The following is a 15,609-nucleotide window of genomic DNA, read 5'->3' as shown; positions in this document are numbered from 1 at the left end:
TTAATTATCTTTCTACATCCAGAAAAATTTGGATCAACTCGCGTTAAAACAAAATAAAATCATTTAAAAAAATAGCAACTAACACGCACTTGGATTAGACATCTAAGACATGTAAATTTGACTTTATCTATATTTTAATTGAGGCAACTCAGAAGCACTTTCATTCCGACAAGAGAAGGTGAAAACTAATCAGCAATTCCTTCAAATGGTGCAAATGATGAGATAAGCACAAAGCTTTATCACCAAGCATTATTGCATTAAGCAATCTCTTTCCATGAATTAAATAATTATAAATGAAAGGCATAGGTTTGCACCAAGCCAGAGTCAAGGTCATTATTGGAGCATGTACATGTTGCCTAATTAATTAATTAAGGGGTGTAACAATATTTTACAATACATGTCTGAGACTTATCTGGGTAGATTGTTAAATATTTAAGTGATTGGATATGGATTAGGATTAGCACAAAGCTATTTGCGGTCAGGTCAAACCCTCTCATATGCTTAGATTAATTTTATATTATTTTTCATATATATAGATATATACCAGATCAGGAATGAAACTAGAATTTGTATATAAGGGTGTTAATATCATATATAAAAAATATTTTTTTGATTTGTGGTACTTTTATTTCCTTTTCATTATGGATTTCTTTCTCTTTATCTTTTACTCTTTTGTTTTACTTGCTATTTTTTGGGCCAGCTTATTTGGGCCCAAATTCTAATATTCTTATTTGGGATTGACTAACAGTCCCCTAAATGTCCCCATAACTAACTGATGTATAAAGTACAATGGAGACCACTAATTACATGGGAAACTACTAACTACTTTGGGGACCACTTATATTTGAAAAAATTAACAACTGGCACAGTCATGTACGAATACTTATATGCACAAGTATTACCATATGATATATTAAGTATTCATACTTAAGACATTAAGTATTAAAAAAAAAATGGACATCAACTTTCTTTTACACACTCATCTTTTATACATTTTTAGAAGTGAGTTTTTTTTTTGTCTATTTAATCTCGTCAATATTTCTAACAATATGTGAGAAATTTTACGAATCTAAAACCACAAATATCTTCTACGTAATTTTTTCTTTCAAATGAGATCCATGATGAAGTACTTTCGGGTCCTTCGTCATTCAAGTATTCATAACTCGGTGTGCAAGTATTCATACCTTGTCAAGTATTCTTCTCTAAAATGTCGAGTATCTATATTTACTTAGTAAAGTGTGAATATTTATTTGTAAAGTATTTCCGAGAAATCCACAGAAGTGTCTTTGGCATTAACTACCCGGGGGATCATTACCGATAGTTTTTCTAAAAATATTAATATCTAAAATTTTAAGTATTCACACTTAAGCATTGAAGTGTGAACTGCTATGGTGTAAAGTAACTTAAATCAGTTAATCTATTTGGTACTTGAATGTATTGATGGATACTGAATAAAGTATTCATACTTATAAGTGAAGTATTAATTATTTACATATGACATTTATATTTATAAAAAAAATATATAACATATCAAGCATTCATACTTACACATTGAAGTGTGAATTGTTATGTTGTAAAGTAACTTAAATCAATTAATTTGTTTGGTGATTGAACATATTGATAGGTACCGAGAAAAGTATTCATACTAGTAACTGAAGTATGAATTGTTACGTTGTAAAGTATCTTAATTTAATATTTTTTTAAATTGATAATATTCAAACAATTAATATATGAAATGGTAAGTAATAATAGTTAAGACAATAATTATTCATATCTACTTGGTCAAATTTTGTTGTTACTGTGATGCATATGTTTTACCAATTTTTAAGATAGGAAGTATTCATATCTACTTGGTTAAATTTTAGTGTTACTGTGATGCATATGTTTTACCAATAGTTAAGACATGAAGTATTCATATTTACTCATTTGTGTTATTATTCTTTTCATACATACTTTATCTAACTTATTGATATCTAAAACACTTAGTATTCATACTTAAGTGTGAAGATGTGTATGGTTATGAAATAATATTTGATTTTAATTTTTTTGATATTTATAGATAATAGCAATCATATTAACATTTGTATTCATACCTATGAATTTATGCACAAATATTAATGTTGAAAAGAAATTTTAATAAACCTCAACCATCTCCAATATTTATCAACAAATTTGTACATGCTCGTAATAAGCACCTGGATGCTCCCGATACTTATTTTATTTTTAGTTAAAACCCATACATGCAATGCTATAACCAAAGTAAAGTACATAAAGTACATATAAAATTTAGAACAATTTGAAATGCTAAAATTAAAATCTATAACACTTGAAATATTATCGAATTTAAGAATGAAAGCAAGCATGACATTTAAAAACAAAATAGCTTTGTTTTTAAAGACGTGAAGTATTCATATCTACTTAGTCAAATTTGATGTTACTGTGATGCATATGTTTTACCAATAGTCAAGACATGAAGTATTAATATCTACTTGTTTATGTTATTATATTTATATACATACTTTATCTGAATTATTGATATCTAAAATATTTAGTATTCATAGTTATGTGTGAAAATGTGTATTGTTATGAAACAATATTTGATTTGATTTTCTTTTTATATTTATAAATAATAGAAACCATATTAACATTTGTATTCATACTTGTGAATTTATGTACGAATACCCACAAATAGTAACAATAAATATAAATATGTCATAAGCGGGTTTATACCCATAAAAAGTCATCCTCTTCGTTAACTTATTAGTATAGTTATAGTCCTATGGTGAATTTATTCAAGAAAAATCACAAATTAGACATTTTAGCATAGGCAGAAAAGCCATATCTAATTGATCAACAGTAGAGAGAACTTAAATTAATGAATAATAAGTGACTTTTGTTAGCCTAAGCCAAACTCTTTACTGGACTAGTTCTTCTAGTGTCCCATTTCATAACCCATTATGGCAACACTTGCAAATTAATACATTGAGCATTTTATCGAGCACCTCATGGTCATTATCTTTGATCTCCTTAAGGAACTGACAAGAAACCCTGGTTCTTTCATCAAGCACTAGAATCTCAATTAGGGCATCGTATGTGGATCCCGTGTGGGCTTACCCGATTTGCCGGCCAACCCAGATGAAAAACTTGATACATAATTTGGGATTTTTGACACTTAACCACCTCAGTCACAAAAGAATCATTCAATTTTTCTCTAAATTGCCTCAAAATTTCAGGATTTTGTTGTCACAGTGTTGCAAATCAAAGGTCGAAGAGGTGATGTAGGTGAGGTAGTGGTGCTCAGAGAGAGGCATCGATGGTGAAAGCTGAAGCGGTGGGGTGGTGACAATGGGTTCCATTTCCCCAACTGCTGCCACCCTTGCCATCTCTTCTCCCTCTCGTAGGTAACCCCACGATCAAGTCAATTGATCGCACCCTTGCCGTCAATGAGGAACTTCTGAGTCTGGAACTCGGATCCACCTTCGATGCCAGGTTGCCGATTTGAGAAGAATGGCTGGAGAAGAAGTGAGCAGGGGTAGCAAAAGGGGATCCAAGGAATACTCTACGAGCGCTAATGAAGCTCTCAGGTGGAGATCATTGAGGCAGGGAGTGGGTTCGGGTGGCAGAGGCTGTTGAGATTGATCGGGATATGAAGGTTTTTTTTTTCGAAGAGGGGTTAGATCCAATTGGAGAGAAAGCTGGTTTCTTTTTTTTTAAAAATCATTTGACTTTGACTTTGACAGTTAGTGAGACTAATTAGTTAGGGGGACAAATAGGAGACTAGAAAGCGGGGGATGAAATCATTACTCTTTTTATTTATGGGTCATGGCAGCGTAAGAGATTGATTTAATTTGTCTAATTTTTTGGGCTTTAGGTTATGGGAGCGTTTCTTCGTGTGGGCAAGAGCAAACGCACAATTTTCATGTGGAAAGTCAAGAATAATCCTGTTTGAACATTCAGACTTGTCACATTTTGAATTTAATTTGTATGTACTTTCTTTTCAATTTTCATCGAATATTAATGTGGTATCCAATAGTTTTAGAGATTGTGCTTTTAAGTCAGAATCCACTTTAGTGGCATCACAAATTGTGCTTTAAGTCAGAAACCTGCTGATTCAACAAACAGAGATCAATTTGTCCATATTCTGAATGAGTTCTACAAAAATTAAAAGGCAACAAGGATATGAATTAGAATATCGTCAAATACAATAGTAAAAAAAAGAAGAATTTTAAAATTCAATCCCCCATCACTGTCTCATTTCTATATCTTCTGTCTCCACGAATCGTAAAATAATTAAAATTTTCCTTCATAGAAATTTACGAACTTGAAAGAGAAAAGGCCCATATCCAGCTTAGGTAATCCAAGAGATTAACAACGCTATTTAGGCTTTATGCAACATAGAGTTGTATGTGTTTTTTCATTTTAATTTTATTGTTTGTGTATTGCATGAAACCAATAGAAACTATAAATATTTTTGCCCTCTTAACTTCTCTTAAGCATTAGACACAATATGATGAGCTATCCGTAAGTCTTTTCTATCACTAAAAAAAGAAAGAAAGAAAAATCTTATAATTTTGTTTTCAACTTCTTAGTGTATTTAACAAGTACATTAACTTGTACCTTAGAATGACACTGCAGCTGGTATGACTGTTTAAGCATGACATGTAACTTGTATTCATATTATGCCATGTTTGGTTGTGGAGTAAAAGGTGGAGTAAACCCCTTACTCCACGCTTAAGGAGTCAAACGAGGAGTAACATAGACGGTTTAAGATGGAGTAAGATTTGAGCTAAACCGGAGTAACTTACACCATCTAGAGAGGTGGTTTAGCTTACTCCACCAAACATAATTAACTTATTCCAGTTTAGCTTGGAGTAAGAAATTTAATCCGGTTTAACTTTACTCCACAACCAAACATGACCATAGATTTGTTTACTAGTTCTGCTTAACTTGAGCATCGGTAAGTTGTGTGTGTTTGAATGCTCTTTTAGATCAACTTGAAGCCTTGCACATTTAAAGGCTTATAAAGCTATTTTGTATAGAAGCATTTGGTGATGAACCGAGTCATCAGAAAAAGTACTATTTTTTGTTTTTGTAAACGAACGAAATATTTAAGCTAGCTGCGCTTATGCTCATCAAAGTGAGTTCATGAGCTTTAACTTAAAAAACCACCGAAATGACTTAAAAGTATCAAATTTAAAAATGTTGCTTTACTAGCTTCACAAATCCAGTGATTTCATATTAAATTATTTTAATTGCTCAAATTTGTTTTGCATAAAATCAAGCATGCAAAAATAAAATTGAGAGCACCAAAACAATTATTTCTCAACCTCTTGATATAATACAAATCAAACACATACAAATTTAGACTGTTAATATCTAACTGGTGAGTGGTGAAATAGATCAAGAGCAATAATTTGAAATCATCATTTGAAACCAATCCAACCACCTCACAGTTCTCTGAAAACTACAAATAATTAAAACTGAAAAAGTATCAGGCAATCAATCGAAGCACAGAAAGCTAAAGCGCAGAAAAATTACAACATAATCGGAAAGGTCACATAACTTAAGAAAATACTTATCCAAAATAGTAAGAAGACATTACAACAGTTACAGATACATACCATTGTGTTGTGTAGGTCAATTGAGAACAAATACATACCAATAATAAACTTTAATCATATAAGAGAGGCAAATGAAATTTGGTAAATAAATCTAGCATTACATCATCTGATTGCGACAAATTCTTTGATCTGACCAATTAGCAACTTCATGCACTTGCCTTTAAAATCTAATAAACTCCCAGTGTGTACATTACTGCATAAGAAAAATCAATGAAGAAATTAATGTAAAAAAATAGCTACTAATCAACTAATGAGATAACCATTAGTCGTCATCAAATATTGACATCATCTAATGACCTTTGTATAATACTTTAGTAGGAAACAATTGCTTGGAGCAGAGTGTACAAGTATACAAAATAACTTCAACCAAAAGAAAATCGACATTTTGTACAAAGATTCTACTTTTAGACATCACAATTATGTCCTCCCAAAAAAAATACAAAACTAAAGAGAAGCACTAGCCTCTAAAGTGCGCTTGAATGAAGTACATAATATTATCTTACAATTAATACTGTCCAGCTTTTCTGGAATTGTATTTTAAAGTTGGTTTCTCCCTATTTTACTCATTTTAACATGGTTGCTTCAATATCAGATGCTTTTCAGACTATAAATAAGCGCAATCAATTCTGAAGAATCATTTCTTCTGAGAATTATTTTCTCAAAATGAACAAGGTTGCAATAAAGTTGTGACAATAAATAAAAAAAAGAATGGAGATAATATGACAGATCCTTGGTTGTGAAGGTACGTTATCTGACCTATGAAATATTTGACTTTTTAAGTACAAAGCATGGTCAGAAGAACAAAAAATATATAGAAATTACTAATTAAATATATGCATAGATAGATTTGGTCCTTCGTGATTTGATCACCAAATTGATAAACAAAGCATATTCCTTGCATCTACATAAGCAGGGGCAGATCTACATTCACCCATACGGGTACTAAGCCACCCTATAATTTTAAAATTTTAGTTATGTATAGTGAAATTTTATTGAATTTTATTTTTTTAAGAACTTTTTTATATAGCCTAGCCCCCCTCATAAAATATCACAGGTCTACTTGTAGCCTAATGGTTAGAGTTTACTTTGTGGTTCTGGAGAGCTTGGGTTCAATTCCCACCAACAACATATTGTTCATTTTAATTTTAGCACCCCCTATTATGAATTTCTAGTTCCACCCCTGTACATAAGTAATAAACTCCAAAAATATATATACTAAAATCCCATGAAATAAAACTATTGGTTCATCATAAAACCAACAGTTAAGCAGAATGCTGTAGGGCTTATTGATGCTATTTTTTTCCCCTTTTTTAAAAAAATAAAGGAGACTTAATTTCTGTAATTTTCCATAGAAACTCAACCAAAACTTACAGCAAGTTTAACAATAGAAGACAAAAAAAGCTCTCAAAATCTAAAAACAAATAGCACATTACACTATATATAGTATATACGCCTTAAAATAGTGGCAATACAAGGGAATGGTAATCAGATATAAAGTGATCTGATTGTTAGGTTTAAACATCTCAAGTCACCTCCAACAAACAGAAACTTAGCTACAGAATTACACGACCATTACTTTGCTCTTAAATTTGAACTATTATGTTATAATCACTCATAAACCTGGCAAAAACATGTAGAAGTGTAAACTCTCAGTAAATTAAGAAAAGAGTAGTTAATCTCCTCCTTTCCCAAGAAAAAGCAAAGATCATGTTGCTCAATTTACTCCTTAGTACGAAGCAAGGATCTATGGTAGAACTAAGTTGAAGTATTCCCATAATAATAAGGGGGAGTTTCATGTATAACCCTCAAAAACTTTGAAATTATGTATTTCCCCCTCTAAAATTCATAATATCATACTTACGTTCTAAACTTAAAACACTCACAAATTTACCCTTACTGTTTTTTCTATTAAAATTCATTTTAAATTTAAAAAAGTAACCATTTTACCCTTTATTAAGAAAAATAAAAAAGATATGTAGCGTGTTTCAGAAAAATGCTAGTCTTCTAATTGGTCAATTTTTTAGGACAAATGGGTCATTTATCTACTTTTGACACATACAGAACGGAAGGGAAGGGGAAACTTGTTTCTTCGATGATCTGATACGGAGATTATGAGAGGGAATGGAGCTACTGATACTTTTAAGATTGGACAATATTATCCTTGGTCTTGAGCAGAAATGCAAGGGGTATTTCTGGCACTATATTATCCAAAAACCACAACCAATGGAAGAAATAAAGTTGAACTATTTCTGCATGAGAAATATTTGCAAGTAGGTTCAAAATTTATAGGAACTCCATTTCCTTTCCCCACTGACATGCAATAAAAAATCAGCTTATCAGGTTTTCTAGTCATTACTAATTTATGATCAGAAATTCAACTTCTTTTCCTTCTTTAACTAGAGTTGTATGCTTCTATCATAATATATAGAATATGAAATGAAAAAGAGGAAAATAACCATTGCAGTGTACAATAGTTAGATTAAGATCACAGCCCTATTGAGTACAAATTTAAAATGTCATTTATCTGGAGACGCACATGTTTCATATTCTTAAACATTAATAAAACTTCATATTCAATTGTAGATCAGCATTTCTTAACAATATGTAAAAAAAATTCAACTTTATCAACTCAGGAGCACAGCCAGAACAACACCCATCACATCTTTCAAAATTTTCCAATTTACAATTGTAAAATATCTTATTCCAATTAAAAGTACGCAACCTTTTATGTTTAATCTGAAATTAGAGTAGAACTATGATGTTCTTAAGCTCTCCAACTCTTTTGGTGACCTTAACTTCAAATCTTATTGAATTGATTTCAAACAACACATCTAAATAGTTGAAATTGATCTACTTCACCAGTGATGCATTCACATATCAAATTTACATATTTTTGAATTAATTTAGTATAAAGTCAAGCAGTAAAAAAAATGATGAAAAATGAACGCATTAAAATTAACTTATAAGCCATATTTTTTTATGGCTTGACTTTATACTAAATTAATTCGAAAAATTAAAATATTTACAAGTAAACATATAACTCGTGAAGTAATCGAATTCAACGGTTTGGATTCGTCGTTGTAAAATGGACATATACCTTTCTTGCTGGATGGAGGAAAGAAAAGAGATATGTTCTGGTGCATCATATCAAAAATACATCGGTCCTAATTATAGTAATTCATGATGATTATTTGCGTATTTCATATGGGGATTTCGCAGACAAATCTTGCGACACACTAGTTCTTCTTTCCCTTTTTTCCCAAATCTGTAATTCAAAAATAGCTGCTCCTTTCATTGTACAGTAGCTCATCTCAATCTAAGCTGACTCAGCTATTATTTTCCAAGTCAGCTGAGCTAACTAAGGCCAGCTACCCAAGAACATATCAAAATGCGACTAAGGCTTTAGACGGGTCTTGAGACTCATCCAGCTCAGATCAGACTCTAAGAGTTTTAGATCACAAGGGAAAATTTTGATACCTGATGTTGTTCTTATTTTATTCAATGTGATTGAAATTGAACATTCATTTGGTCAAGATTTAAGACAAATCCTAGAGATGAGTATTGCCTGGTCAAGTCAAAGGAAAGAAATATATAAAATGCACGGACATTTCTAAACTTGACAAAGTGGAGAAAATTTCAGAGAGGACAGTTTCTAGATTGGCTAAAAACTGGAAGAAACAGAGGCAGGGGTCATACACATTAGATAAAGGGGGGCCAATTGATCCCCATTCTTTCTCGAAAGTCCTTTATATTTGTACTGTATATTTATAATATTTAAGAGCTATATGTACACTAATAACCCACAATCTATTTTATAATTTTTTTTATAGCTGAGCCCCATAATTTTCTCAAGAAAAATAAATAAACTATAGTAGATCTTGTATAAATATTGACCTACCATAGATCAAAATTCAGCCTCTACAACTGCACAGAAGCAGCATTCTCAACAGCAGGAGTGGTTAACTCTGCTTGTCTTTATTTAATAATCAATTTCATACTTAATAGTAGAACTAAAAGGGGGCCAAATTGAACAGTATCAAATAGTTTTACTAACCAATTTGAAAAATAGTTCTGAGTCATATTTAAACAAGCAGCATCACTAGATTCAATTTCACAATTTTAATAACCGCTTTAATTAAATTACACAAAACAAATGAATAAATTCACAACATGATATCTTTGTTCAAGTATGGCTATGGTGCTAACAACAAGTACCAAGGGGTTGGTACTTGGTACTAACAGACTAACTTGGATCCCTTATTAATGCTGACGACTCTGTTAATAACTTCATTAGACGTTTGGATGACACAGGAATAGCGCTAACCCAAGAATAGCTGCTATTTCTGACGAGCTATTCTCAACACAACACGTTTGGATGAAAAAAAACGCTATTCTCAACAAAGGAATAGCTCGGGTTAGCTGCTATTCCGCTATTCCTATGAAATGTTGGGTTAGCGGCTATTTCGAACCCAGGAATAGCTGCTATTCCGAGCTATTCCTTGATTCATCCAAACGCACCAAGGTTTCTCAAATCAGATGCCAGGTACCATCAGTGGCAATTAAATCCAAGTATGTCAAGACAGCTACACAAATAGTTTATGTAACAAAACGACAACACGAACTAATTCATAATATGGTCAATAAGCACAAGCAAAATCTCTTATTTACCTTAATTGTCATTGCATCTTCACTCAAGGCATGGCAGTGAACCCAGCATCAAAGACAATCCCACGATATACTCCTTCATTATAGCCCGGTATACCTTCGACCCAGCTCCATTCCCCTCCCGTACTACCATCTTCGTATTCCTCCCACATCGCAATTTTACCCCTGACCCGCTTGCCAGAGAACCAAACCCTACCTTCCCCACCAAATACCTTCACCTTGTTATTCCCCACTGTGACTATACCAGGTCCGGCCAATGGATCACGAATCTCACCGATACCAGTGAAGCACCTATTTTAAATCCATATCAGTTCCACAATCATGGACATCATATTGAGGTGATAATATGGAAATAACACTACAACAGTACGACTAAACTCATGGTATATGTTAGCTGGATAATGAAAACTAACACATACAGATAAAATCAAATCCAAGTGAACTTTCCAAGTTACCATTACACAATTGCAAAAGCAGTAAACAAAACCTCGAGTAGTTAGCAGTTCTATACCTGTACATTTCAGGGGGCATTCTCCCGGCCTCATCCCACTCCATGCGCTCCAGATCCAACCGCAAAATTAGCACTGTTGAACATGGCGCATCCATGGCAAAGGACGATCTCAGCCCTCCAATCATTAGCAATCTCCTCCCCCCACTCCCTGGCAAAAGCCTCGGCCTTTTCAGGATCTCGAACACATCACCCCACATGTGCCTCTCCACTGGGGCCCACCCACCTTGTCTAGGCCCAAACCCTAACCCTAACCCAGCTAGCGGGCATGAAAACAGCTTCCATTGGCTCCTCCAAGCTGATCCAACATCACATAGTGTGAAAAGAGTCTCGTTTATCAGAACTGGACTCCGTGGTTTTGTGGGGAGAGAGAGCGCGTGCTTCATCCACTGAGATTCGTTTTGGAGAGGGGAAAAACACATCACCGCCAGCTCAGAGATCACTAGGAGAGTTCCACGTGGCCCAGCAAGAACAGTGCCATGGCGGGACCAGGCTGATCCAAGTGGGGGCAAGAGACGGTAGGACTGAGACAATGGGTTGCATACAGCTAGTGATTTGGTGCTAGGAGGATTGGGATCGAGCCATAGGTATAGGAGGGAAGTGGAAGAGGAGACAGGAGAGAAAGAGGTGACCTGAGAGGGAAGGAACGGGAGGGGGAGAAGCAGCCAACGGCGAGTGGAGGGATCGAAGGCATGTAAAGAAGGTGGAGAAGAGGGGCCGTGGGTCGGGCGGGGGTGGCGGAGGAGGAGGAGGCGTAGGGTGGGGAGCAATGAAAGAAAGGAAGGGGCGGAGAGGGAGTCACGCAGGGTACGGGAGACGGCTCGGCAGGAGACGGCGTCGCGCAAGGGGAGACGAAGGAGGATGTTGTGAAGAGCGTCCGGAGGGAGGTAGTTGATCGGAGCTCCGTCGTAAGAGGCAGAGTCGTCTGAGGCCTCGCCGGAGCCCGGTGAGGGGTTATCTGAGGAGGGAGACGGTGGCATCTCCCAGTCTTTGGTTCCTTGGTTGAGGAAGGGGAAGAAAGAGAGAAAGATAGGAATGTAGGTTGGACCCGTTCTATACTTCGGTTTGGTCGGGATAGTAGTCACTGATATGTGGGCCCGATTTATGAGAGGTTTCAGCTGGGCTGTTAGAACAGGGTGTCCGATGGGTAATCAGTCCAATACCAAATTTCAGCCGTTAATATTGCATCACAATTCGCGTGAAGAGAATTCAGATTCGTGTGCATAATGTGCGCTCGAAATTGACGCAGATCGGACAGCTCTTACGGGCAAGGGACCAATTTTGGTACGATGCCAATGGGACGCCTGCCGATTCAAGGAGGGCCCACAGATTCCTTGGAGCGGAAAATATAGATATTTCATCTGGGCCTGCTAATGCACTCCAACAGTGTCCCTAAGAAGCAGCTCGTATCAATGCTAGTTACGCTACCGATTAGTCAAAATTTGTAGATTGTCTTGGAAAAATGTGAGCAATTACCAAGTTGCATCGCGTGCGTGCAATTTTACTATCTAGTCATTTTAAAATATGTAATTAGTACACATTTTGAAAGTTTGCAAATATATTTGTTGTAAGAATTTGTTGTTGAATAGCTGTAAATATATCACTCGTATATTAATGACTTACATGTGTTGTAATAGAACTAGTCAACTAGATTGTACTTAAGTTCATTAAGATTTTTTGTAAACTCAATTATAAAATATATCTGATTGGTTTCAAATGACGAATCTAAACTATTGAAATCTATCTACTTTATAAGTAATGAGTCTATATGAGACAAATTTTAATTTTTAAACTAATTTTGTATAGAGTCAAGTAGTAAAAAAACGTTCAAAAAATGAATATACTAAAATTAATTTATAAACATTCTAATTTTGACCGCTTGACTTCATACAAAATTAATTTAAAAGTTTAAATTTCCGCATGTAGATGCATCATTCGTAAGATAGATTGATTTGAACAGTTTAAATTCGTCATTTAGAGCCAATTCGATATGTTTTGGAGTTATTTAAGTTCACAAAAAATTGATGAACCGAGAAACATCCTTGTTTTACTCATAAATAAGAAAAGAGGATAAAATCTGATGGATGAAAAAGTTAATGATATATAACGTAAATGAAAAAGCATAAAATTGAAAAGGAGCTTTTAAAAAAAAAATTCAAGTTTGTTACTTTAATTATTGTCTCTATTGCCTGTAGATAGTACTCAAATTAAATTGTGATTTGACATGCGGATTAATTCATCAAATAAGACCCACATAATCAAGAGGTCCAAAAAGATATAGACGATTTTTTTTTCAAGATCACAATGGATCAAAAGAAGATCACAGAAAATAAAGACGCTAAATGCATAATATTCACCGTATATAATCAAATAGCTAACCTTTTGCATTATCCTTCGGCTAAAAATTAGACCGTAAATCTCCTCTATAAGACATCGTACTGTATTGAATGTGGTGGGACCCGTTCTATACTATTCTACTTTTTGGTCAGGATAAAACTCACAGTCACTGATATGTAGGGCTTGATTTATGCGAGGTGTCAGAGGGCCCACAGCTTCCTTGGAGCGGAAAAAATGCAACTTGGATGGATCAACAAAATGTGGGCGCTGCTATTGAACTCAATATAGTGTCCCCCAAAATGCAGCTTGGATCAATACTATCAATAGTAGATCAATATTGGTAGATTGTCTTAGCAAAATGTAAGCAATTCTTAATATGTAGCATTACGTGCGTGCAATTTTACTAAGTTATATAATTAGTGGCAATTTTGATAGTTTGACAAATGTTTATTTTTTTCTGTTCTAACTTCTAAGAATTTATTGTTGAAGAGTTGTATAAACTTCACTTGTTTATTAATGACTTTCATGTATTACAAGATTATAACAGAGATAGAACATTGTTTAGAAATACGAAAGTAATGACAGTGATATAAATTAGAGTTGTTTTTAAGACTTCATTTCAGAAGAAAAATATATACAACAACAACAACCAAATCTTTAGTCTCAAACTCAGAAGAGAAATATATATTTTATAAAAAAAATGTGTAAAATAAGACAATATGTATATAACATTTCACATTCAACAAACTTTAAACACAAATAAATATTCTTTTTAGTGAAAAAATTATGTATAATGAAAATTAATACGATAAGTCATGTAAGAGTTCCTGCAGAGAAATACAAAGAAATTACACGACCTTAAAATGTTTTGATACATCCTAGGCACATCAAAACACTTTAATTATCTTTAATAACTGAGGAAAAAAGTATGTAAAAATACAAATATAATTTGAAATATATAATGAATTGGTTCAAGTTCGAACATCCCACTTTTTTTACTTATATATCATGAGTCATAACAATATTCACTTGATTGAAAAATGTATTAATTCTACATTGATATGCGCTAATACCTTGCGTGAACTCTTTCCTGTGCTGGTATATATAATCCTCAAATTTGTCTCATGCCGACCAAACCTTTCATGCACTCGTATTTATTAAAAACTATACTACTTTCTTTCTTCACTCGCTCTGTTTTTCATATCTCTTGTTATTTTTATTTATTATAGTCATTAAAAGTAGTCGTGTCTCTACAAACGAAGACGGAGAGAGGATGTTCATGGCTCTTCCAGAAAAGCACTTTCGCGAGAAAAAAGAGTGCCGCTTTGAGAGTCGACCGACGAAACCACTGTGTAGAGTTTCTTCTAGGTTTTCACCTGGGCTTCACCTCTTGGCTGTTTAACGTTGTTTCTCTGCTGCTTAAAGCGATGGTCAAGTGCTCATCTGCCGCCGTCGTTCCATTTGCCGCTTGTACCACCGCTTCCCTATCGCTTGCACCATCACCTCTTCGCTGCTGGGGCCGCCTAGGGTTACTGTAAATTAAGTAATAAGTAATAAGTATTTAGTTTTTGTAATGATGATGACGTGTGTCGTTTTGTTTTGTCTTTCTGTCTTTTTCTTCTTGTTCAAAGGTGACTGTCCTGGACTGGTTGATTTGGTTCTGATAAGGCTATGTATCAAAGCCCCATAAAAGCCTTCCTGAAAGCCCATTTAAACAAGGCCCGGAATTAAACACATCTGGCCTCTCCCGGTTCCGAATAACAGGCCTGCTGACCAAACTCGGGAAAGGCCTAAAATCCGGGACTGACTTAAAACCGAAACAGGCCCGCCAACCTGACATACAAAAGGGCCCGGAATATAGGAACCGACAGGGGCAAAGAGAAAGGCCCTATAAATACCTTTCGAAGTCCTCTGGGAAAAGGGGGAGGGAGGAAGACGGACACATACTTAAAGGATAGAGTAAACGTACCCAGAAGATTTAGGCTGGTTGAAAAGAAAGAAACACGGGAATCCCCGATTTATTACGTGAGAGCTAAATCCCGCGGATTAGATCTCACTAACCTGACGCGTGCCCCAAACTCGCCAGAGTTGAGCTGTATTAGGTTCCCAGTCTGGTTTAATTCAGTGCATTCTCAGCTGATTGGTGACTGTCCTGGTCCGGCCGATTCAATTCCCGGACTAGTTTGGATTCAGTGCCTTCTTGGCTGTGCTATACGTACAGAGGATACAATCACTAGGCTTCTATCACTCAAATCAAGTAAGGATAATCGATTTGCGTCTGCAGGATGCACATATCCATGTGCGTTTTTAGCTATTAGTTGTATATTTTTACAAACACTAGTTGTCTAATCGTATGCAATAGCTACGAGCTACGTTGTAACTTTTTATATTAATGCAAGTGCCTACGAGTTTTTAAAAAAAAAAAAAAAAACCAAAGACGAAGAGAGAAATACCCCTAAGGAAAGACGTTAAGTTGCC

The 15,609-nt window shown here is 34.6% G+C and overlaps 1 protein-coding gene and 1 pseudogene across 2 annotated transcripts in view; one reads left to right on the top strand and one right to left on the bottom strand.

Annotated features, from left to right (window-relative positions):
- Positions 1-15,609, top strand: part of LOC144559076 (uncharacterized) — a 46,350-nt pseudogene that overhangs the window by 23,820 nt on the left and 6,921 nt on the right. The window lies entirely within an intron of this gene.
- On the bottom strand, positions 5,518-11,833 carry LOC144559092 (F-box family protein). Its single transcript, XM_078308039.1, has 3 exons — positions 10,798-11,833; positions 10,290-10,577; positions 5,518-5,814 (listed from the first exon to the last, which is right to left on the bottom strand). The coding sequence occupies exons 1-2, from the start codon at positions 11,772-11,774 to the stop codon at positions 10,313-10,315; spliced, it is 1,242 nt and encodes a 413-aa protein (XP_078164165.1). The 5' UTR covers positions 11,775-11,833; the 3' UTR covers positions 5,518-5,814; positions 10,290-10,312.

Source organism: Carex rostrata, chromosome 1, assembly GCF_964058835.1.
Source record: "Carex rostrata chromosome 1, lpCarRost1.2, whole genome shotgun sequence".
Classification (NCBI taxonomy): Eukaryota; Viridiplantae; Streptophyta; class Magnoliopsida; order Poales; family Cyperaceae; genus Carex; species Carex rostrata.
Note: the sequence above shows the minus strand (reverse complement) of the source record. Positions and strands in the feature narration are given on the sequence as shown.